Below are 8,905 nucleotides of genomic sequence, written 5' to 3'. Positions count from 1 at the left end.
ACGCGCTCTCTAGTGACGCGAACTTGGGCTGCCTATGGTTACATATTGACGATTAATCATGTACGTAGTTGAATTAGTAGACTGCAAAACAGTCGTTTTCTTCCATTTTCGGAAGGCGCGAAGCGCCGTAAGCGTGATCCTCGCGTGTGAAGCGCGCGAGCCTCACACGCCCGTTTCTACCCTCGCTCCAGACCTTTCGTTTGAATATTTAACGCGATGCTTTTCGTTTGAATATTTATCGCGTTGCTTGCGTTCGCAAAAAATACGACTGTTTTGCAGTCTATTGAATTAGTAATGTGTAATAAGACACACTCTCTCTCTCTCTCTTGATCTGCTGAATGGAAGAGGGAGACTCTCCGTGATACTACCTGTATTTGTACCGCATTCTATTTGGCTCAAGGTGAACCAAAAAGAAAATGGCCCTTTCCGCGGCCGGTGGTTTGTCTGCTCGCTCCTCGATTAGTCGCTTGGCATTCACCAATTCTCGTCAAGGATTTTATCAAACTCAAAGGAACAGACTGCTTGCTGTTGCTAACGTACCCTATACGAGCTTGTCTGGCACGGAAGAGTTCAAAATTCGCCTCCTTAAGACAGCAAAGGAGTTCAAAAGTATCATCACAAATGCTGTGGCGAAGGAGGGCTGGGGGCCGGGTTTGCAAGATGCTGAATGTTTCATGGCCTGTGATCCAACAGCGGGGTTTGTTGGCGAGTTGAACGGGAAACCTATTTGTTGTTGTACAGTGGCAAAATATGGCGACAGTTATGCTTTCGGTGGTTCTCATATCGCGAGCAAAGAATTCAGAGGAAAGGGATATGGCAAGAAGATATATGACGCATGTCTAGCCAGTGTGAAGCATTTTCCCAGCATTGCATTAACTTCGGATCTGAAGCGGGAGGAAATTAACAAGCGCAATGGATTTCGCAGTCTTTTTTATGGAGCATTCTTCGTCTTTAACATTCCAACCGCCATAGCTTGCTTCTCTGAGACATTGAAAAGATCACCCACAAAAATCAAACGCATTGAGGAAGTAAATATGCAAGCGTTATTCATGTATGACACCACAGTGTTTGGCTTTGAACGACATGCGTTCTTGTCCAAATGGCTTCACATAGCTGGCAGTCATGCACGTGTGGCCATCGATAGTGAAGGCTCTATCGTGGGTTATACGGTGGCCCGACCAACGTTTATCCAAGAGAGTTACAAGATTGGCCCGCTTTTCGCAGATTCAGAGGCAATTGCAGAAAAGTTGTTGAAAGCGGTATTTGAAGAGCTACTTCTAGAAGAGGTCCTTCCTCCTGTGGTCTGCATTGACGCCCCTACAGAGAAGGCCACGAAACTGTGCGAAAGGCTTCAAGGAAAGAGGTCGTTTGAGTTGGTGTACATGGTCATGAATGATCTCCCTGACGCATGTTTTGATAAATGGTTCGGTTACACTACAGTTCAATTTGGTTAAGCCGTCTTTCAACTTGTCATGTGCCTGCGTCCTCTTCAAGATGTGAGCAGCTTAGAACGTCTTACATTTTGTAAACAACTGTTTGCTGTTGTCGGTAATGTTGAACGCCGAGGAGGATAAATAAGAGGAAAAATGTTAATCATATTTAAAGGGGATTTTGGCAGCCTTTAGAACGCTGAAACCTTTTTCTTTTTGGTATTTTGTACTTTGAGCCTATCGTGAAATCAGTCATGCAATTCTTTAATAGATAATTACTGTGGCAGCACTCTATTAAGCGGTCATTTATCCCGACATTTGCTTCCCATATTTACTGTAAATTTGACCTCTATTGAACTCTCAAAAAAGAAACGACAGTTTTCAATTTACAAAACATGTTTCGACATACTCATGTCATCTTCAGTTGCAAATGAGCTTTTCAACGGTTGTACATTTGAATTTATGTTAAGGTATGTTGCAAAATTACGGAAAAATTAACGGTCACCGTTTTGATTTTCCAAATGACTAATTTTATCGTAAATCACCTCTATTTAAAGGTCACCTTGTTACAAGATAACAATCGATAAAAGGCATATTTTTGGACAGGACATAGTTAGCACTAACTATGGACAGGAAGATAAGCGAAGCGTGTCCACTTTCTTTCGCAGCTCATCAGATGCAACCTAAGAATTGTCTGTGTAAAAATTCACGTCTCTGTAGTGGGTCAACCGGCGCACACGTCGAATTCCTCTTTTATCGGTTTTCGTTGCAGCCAACCACAACAAAAACTGTCACTTTCAAACTGATACTCGCACGCAAATACTGTTACTGTCGTTGTAAACAATAAAATGCAAATTAGTTGATCGGTATTTAAAGACAGAGAGGTGTATACGCATAAAACTTCTGGTATGAATGCGCATAAAATAGATATGAAAGGTTTGAAATTTTGCTACGGTTTTTCGGGATATTCGAGAAACGGGCCCCTGATTAATTTCCGCCACATTACGGGTTTGACTTTAGGAAACTTCTGTTAAGCGGTCAACCTCTATTAAGCGGTCACCAGGCTATTTCCCGAGGGTGACCGCTTAATTAATAGAGGTTTGACTGTATCCAATAATGTTGCGAGCCGAAGTAATTATCTATTATAATTACTGATCATCATCCAAACCCATTGTTTTGTGTCTGCAATTATATCACCGAATGTCGTCGCCCTTTTGTATTTTTGTGGAAAACAATAAATCAAACAATTCGTGACGTTCAATAGATGTTTTTATTAAAGGTAACGGTTACATAAGCTATTGTTTTCATGAGAATAACATGACATGTACGTATGAAAAATGCAATGTTTGTTTGTCAAGGTAGATGTCAATTTGCATATTGCTCTACAAACACAATTGTTTCTGAAAGTGTCCCAGATTTTTGCGTTCGTCGGCGATCATTCCCGACATATGAAAACTCAAATTTGTACTTTCGGGGACGTCGGCGATGGTTTTTAGCTCGTTACCAATCCTCCAAATTGCAAGTTTCAATTTTTGGCGCACTTTCCATTTTCCGCCAAAGTCACTATCAGGAGAATCTAGGACAAGCATCTGTCGATTTTCCGATATGTCGGCAAAATCTGGGACGGTCGGGAAACTGCGAAATCCCCGATGGTCTGGGATTTTCCCGACATATGAAAACTAGGCTTAAAGACCAGTCACTTGTTTATTCAGCCAGTTCCAGCAAAGTTTCAGGTCTCTAGACCCGTGCTAGGAGATTTCGCTTTTTTCTGTCGCTTCCATCGCTGCGCCACATGGCTCAGGTTCCAATAGCCCCAATCGCAGCAGATATTCAGGCGGTTTTACAAGAACCAGTCGTACAACCTGATGCACAGCCTGAGGCTCCGGCCGTCCAACCTGCCACTTTACAAGCCCTTGATCCTCAACCTCCGCCTGGCGGCCAACTTGCGGCAGAACCAGCCGGGTGGGTCCTTTAGCGACTAGGGTTACCACGCTCAAATTTTCTAGTTTTTTCTGCAGTGACTGGGATAACCTCGCTCAAATTTTTGTTCTAGTTTATATGGGTCGACTGGGGTGACCTCGCTCAAATTGTTCTAGTTTTTATGGAGCGACTGGGGTGACCTCTTCAAACTGTTCTAGTTTTTATGGAGCGACTGGGGTGACCTCGCTCAAATTTTAATCTACTTTTGTTTTGAAGTAACTGGGGGTGACCTGGCTAAAATTTTGTTCTAGTTTGTTTAAAGCGACGGAGGTGACCTCGCTTTAAGTTTGTTCTAGTTTGTATGTACCCACTGGGATGACCGCGCTTTATTTTTATCGCCGGGACCTCAAAACCCTCTCTTCTAAGGTGGATACCCTTCAAACGCAAATAGCCACAAACAGTGTAGAGCATGCGTTGGTTACTGTACGCCAACTTGCTGGCCGTCTTTCCCCTTTGATCGACAATCACTCCCTCTTTATTTCGTTTCATTTCGTTTGCTTGTTTGGAAAGCCTGGTGTCTGCTCTTCCTAGTTTTCTTTCCTTAGAGTATGCCATGGAACATCGTTTTTCTTCTTTCGAGATGCTCCCTTTACTGGACCAGCTTCTTCATTAAAATTCACATTTTCAATACATTTGGCCCTGGTTTGGGGTAATTTGCTTTGCTTACAACGGTTCGCTGTTTGAAGTTTTTTGTCACGCTTGAGTTCTCAGTTTTGGAAGGAGGTCCCAGTCCTTTTCCTTAAAACGTTGTCCCGTACCACCTTCTCCTCGTTTATGTTGGGTTCGATGAATCATGGATTTTCGGGGAGTATGTGCCGAGGGCCGATTCTCCCATATCTTAGTGCAGCTGGGTCCATTTGGCTTTGTGTGTGAGTGGGCCTGGTGAGAATATATTACTATCAGCGACTGTAACGATGTCGTTGACTTTCACGTTTCGTCGTTCAATTTGCCACATCTTCCTTGGTACTAGGGATGGAAAAACGTCTCGACTCCAACGCTTCCAGAATGAATCAACGATTTTCTGGACAAACTCAACTCTGTGGCGAGGATTTTGTGTTTCTTTTAATGGTCCTTGTGGTACTTCAGATGCCGCTCGTCCAAGGAGAATATCATTAGGGAAGATGTACTTGCCATCATCAAGGTCTTTTGGAATCCTTCCGATTGACCGTTGGTTAACAAGATTGGCTACCTCTAGAAACACCGTGTACAACTCAAATGGAGTTAGCACTTGACTGCCAATGGCCCTCTTTAAAGCGTTCTTGCAAGTCTTGACGAGCGCCTCTGCGCAGCCATTTTGATGGGGGGCAGCAGGTGTCGTGAATTTCCATTGCATGCCTTTCTCTGCACAAAAATCTTGAATCTCTTCTCGACTCAAATCTCGTACTATTTCACCCAGCCTCCTCTCCGCACCGACAAAACTGTGAACCGTTATCACCTATCATCACTGCAGGTTGACCGCGAATCGCAAAAAATCTACAGAGAACTTGCAAAAAGTCCATGGTAGAACAGTCAACGGCCATCTCCACATGTACTGCCCTTGTGTTCAAGCATGTAAACACCACACCGTAGTGCTTCGCTGTCTCGTTTCGTCCTACCTTGGCGCTGTAAGGCCCAAAGTAGTCACATTCCGTGTAGTAAAATGGTGGAGTGTATGGGGCTAATCGAAGTTCTGGTAAGTTTGCCATTAACTGTGTTTCGGTCTTATGTGCCATTTCTTTACAGAACCCATATTTGAACTTGACTGACTTGCTCAAGTTCATTGCCTTTAGGATCCAATATTCCGCTCCAATCTTGGCGGTCGTAGCAGCCACTCCGCTGAGTCCCAGTAATGCACGAGCCTTGTTATTAACATTGAGATCCAATGATCACTTGGAAGAAGCGCGGGGTGCCTAGTTTCATATGATACAACTGCTTGATCTCTTCCTCCAACTGTGACCACACCCTGTCCGTCAACAATCGGACTCAAACTCCCGAATTCCCCTTTCTTAATTCGGCTTTGCAAGGACTTCTGGGATTCCTTGATCCAGAGGCATTCAATTTTTTTGTAATTCCTCTGGTACAAGTGGCCCTTCTTTTCCCGTTTGGGTGTGTCTTCTTAAGCTTATCTTGTTGGCCAGCCTTTGAATGTGGGCCGTCACTCAAACCAGATTTTCCAAACTTGAAAAAAGTTTCGGGTCGATGGCTTCATCAATCTTCTTTACTTCTCAAACTGCCTTGTTTTGTCAGGAGACCATGAGTAGGAACTCACCTCTCTCATTCAAGGCCTATGAGTCAACCTTTGCTCGTATCTTTCTATTTTTAGAACGCCACGAGTTCTTCGGCCCTGCACACGCTGTTTAGAATGGCCAATCAGAATAAAGGTATTGTGGAACAAAGACAAAAATAGCAAAAACAATGTATGCAAATTGTGCAAATTGATGTAAATTGTTACAAATGTGAGTTTCCTGCTGAAGGATTAATTCTAAAAATAGAAAGATACGCGCAAAGGTTGACTCCAGGATATAATGCATTGGGAATGTTCCTCTGAAACAGGTTACCTCTTGTGGCAGAGCTCTTCTGGCTTTTGCAAAAACTCTGGTCCATTGCTCCATCTCCCTTTCAGATCACCTACATAAATTCCTCTAGAAATATCATCAGCGACATTTTCTTCACCCGGGATGTGTTTCCATTCACTACGGTCAGAGTAACTTTGGATTTCTCCAACTCGCCCAGACACGAATGGCTTGACATTGCGTGACGGATTCTGTATCCAGGCAAGGGTTATTGTGCTGTCTGTGAAGAACTTGACGGCTTGAAATTTAATTCGTGATTCTTCTTGAATAGTCTTAGCTAATCTAGACGCCTAAACTGCTGCTTGTAGTTCCAGTCGTGCTATGCCTCCCTTTTACCTGACTCAGCTTATCGGCGTCACATACCCATGGTTTCACTTGAACTCCCATGGTCTCCGTTGTACAGAAGTCTGTTAGGTCAACTGGCGTTGATACCTTAAGAAAGAGTATTCGACTGCTTGACGGAAGAGTTTCAGTGGAACCTCCGAACACCACCCATTCAAGGGGCGTCTTTCTAGCAACGAGTTGTCCAACTTGCTTCGTTTGACCCGTATGAACATGAGCATGGTCTATTCCAATCAGCATGTCAATCTGTCCTTTTCTTCGATGGATCTTTTCGGTTGGTACATAAAGGAGGTCAGCTAGCTTTTGAACTGCGGTAATATCATCGCCAATACTAGGGATTCCAATGGCCTTTACCGAAGATTTCCGGGTGTCTTCCAAAGCATTCACTGGGACTCGATACTCCTTCGCTTTCATTGTTTGCTCTTGACCTCCAACTTTAGTTATGGTTACTGATGTATCCATCCCCTTCAGCCTTAACACTTCAGCTGTGTGGTGGCGAATCAAACTGACTTGTGCTCAGGTATCGAGAAAATATTGCCACGTTTGTAGACTCCGTTTTGGCCACAGATGTTTGCGGAAATTACTGGCAGAAGTGCTCCTGGACTCGCGGTAAATGCTACTATTCCCGCTCTGATCGCATTACTCTTATGCAAAAGCGTATGATGGAAGTGTTAGCACTGTTCTCCTATTTCTGTCTTGGAACAGCGTTGCTTACGGCTGCAATTTTCCAATCTGTGTTCTCTACCGGCTCTCTTCAAACACCCGAAACAGATGTGATTCTCTTTGGCGGTTTTGATTCTTTCATCTACACCCATTGCGGCAAACCGCGGACATTGATCTGGCCAGTGAGTGGATGCATGACAACATTTATTTAGACCAACATTTATGCCATGTTGAATGACCTCTAACGCTGCCTTCGTCTCCACAGTCATCCATTCCATTAAACCTAGAAGCGTGGAAATCTTTCCCTCTCGCTCAGTATCTCTAGACCAAACCTTGCGGTCGTCCGCACACATCTTTTGTTCATTAATAGACAGCATGTGACTGTTGTTCATGTCACCGGGAACACCTACTTCCTTTAACGTCTTATAACACCTTTTGATTAAATGCACCAAATCACAAAATCTTGCATCTTCGACATTTTACAGTGCACGAAACTTAACAATATCTTGAGTTATCGTGTCAGAAACGAATCTAGGATCTCCATATATAGAATCTAAATACTAAGTCTTCCATGCAGCCTTGTAATTGGGTCCAATTCCTTTTATCAAATCAAGAGGCTTCCCTTGGAGACATGACCGCAGGAAGGTGATTGCGTCTCGATTTGAGTACTTATCTTCAATTGCGTGTTTAAAATCTGCTTTAAAATAACATACTCTCTGGCATCTCCAGAAAACTTAGGCAACTTTGGTTTTTCAATCTTGAAATTACAGGAACTACCACTGGGAATTACTGATTGAAGGCTGTCGTTATTAACACTTGCATGGGTGTCGGAATTAAGAGCCACAGGAACTGTGGGATTGGCATTTTCACCCCTCTCAATAGAAGCGTCACCGGAAGGCACGTTTTGTTCTGATAAGCAGTTGCCCATTTTCTTTCAATTTCATTTTCGTCTCGACCAAACTATCCAAATACAAACTTGCCTTTATTTCCTACCTTAAAAACTTTTCTTGACATTCAGACATCCAGTTCCCAGCCTCTTCAAACTGTTCATCATCGTCAATTATTTTGGTGTATTCTTCCGTTTCTTTACTAAATTGCTATATGCTTCCTTGACTTCTTTTAGAGCATCTCTTACCTCATCTTCTAGCCTTTCAACCTCAAGTAGGCTTGTTAACGTTTTGCCACATCTTGTAAGAGATGCTTTTGCGTTCCTTCGTATCTCCTTCGCTTCCTTTAATTTCACACCACGTGCGTCCAGAACCAATTCTCCCTCGGCCCAACAGTTGACAAGAAATTTGAATGCAATGATCCGGGGGAAAATGGTTAATAATCAACTTGATTTCGCAAATCGAATAATTTCACATCATCGATCACTTACTTCTGTGACGATATCCAGTAGATTAAACAGTCCTCGAACTTCCGTACCACAAGTTAGCAGAAATAGAAAAACAGGTCAGTGAACAAACAGGATAGCATAGGTCCGTTGGCAAATCGTCTCAGAAAAAGTGAACTTTTGTCGTGTTATCCGGTCTTAATAATGTTACTAATCTTCAAGGTATTAAGGTAATCAAATGTCAATCAAGGAATATATTAACAGAATGAAATATTCTATTTTTTAACAAAACAGTAAGTCCTTATCATCCTATTTATCCGACTTAACAGTAAATGTTGACTGCGTAAGAAACAATTCTTCCTCAGAGCTGCTTTCCCAGCAGCTTTCCACCATCGCTCCAAACGGTAATGAGTTAACATTGTCATTTGGAGATTACCTTGGAGATTAGTAACATTTTTAAGACCGGATAGCACGAGAAAAGTTCACTTTTTCTCGGAGTTTTGCCAACGGACCTATGCTAACCTATTTGTTCACTGACCTGTTTTTATATTTCTGTTAACCAGTGGTACCGAAGTTCGAGGAGTGTTTAATCTACTGGATATCGT

General features: G+C 42.9%; 2 protein-coding genes across 2 annotated transcripts; one reads left to right on the top strand and one right to left on the bottom strand.

The window, feature by feature from the left end:
- Positions 1-220: 220 nt before the first annotated feature.
- On the top strand, positions 221-2,715 carry LOC137994937 (holothin acyltransferase-like). The gene has a single exon (XM_068840521.1). It carries the CDS (start codon positions 417-419, stop codon positions 1,452-1,454), a length of 1,038 nt encoding a protein of 345 aa, XP_068696622.1. The 5' UTR covers positions 221-416; the 3' UTR covers positions 1,455-2,715.
- A 1,533-nt stretch (positions 2,716-4,248) lies between these two features.
- LOC137996036 (uncharacterized) lies at positions 4,249-4,743 on the bottom strand. Its single transcript, XM_068841473.1, has one exon. The coding sequence runs from the start codon at positions 4,741-4,743 to the stop codon at positions 4,249-4,251; it is 495 nt and encodes a 164-aa protein (XP_068697574.1).
- Positions 4,744-8,905: the final 4,162 nt, after the last annotated feature.

Source organism: Montipora foliosa, chromosome 3 (genome assembly GCF_036669935.1).
Source record: "Montipora foliosa isolate CH-2021 chromosome 3, ASM3666993v2, whole genome shotgun sequence".
NCBI classification, from domain to species: domain Eukaryota; kingdom Metazoa; phylum Cnidaria; class Anthozoa; order Scleractinia; family Acroporidae; genus Montipora; species Montipora foliosa.
Note: the sequence above shows the minus strand (reverse complement) of the source record. Positions and strands in the feature narration are given on the sequence as shown.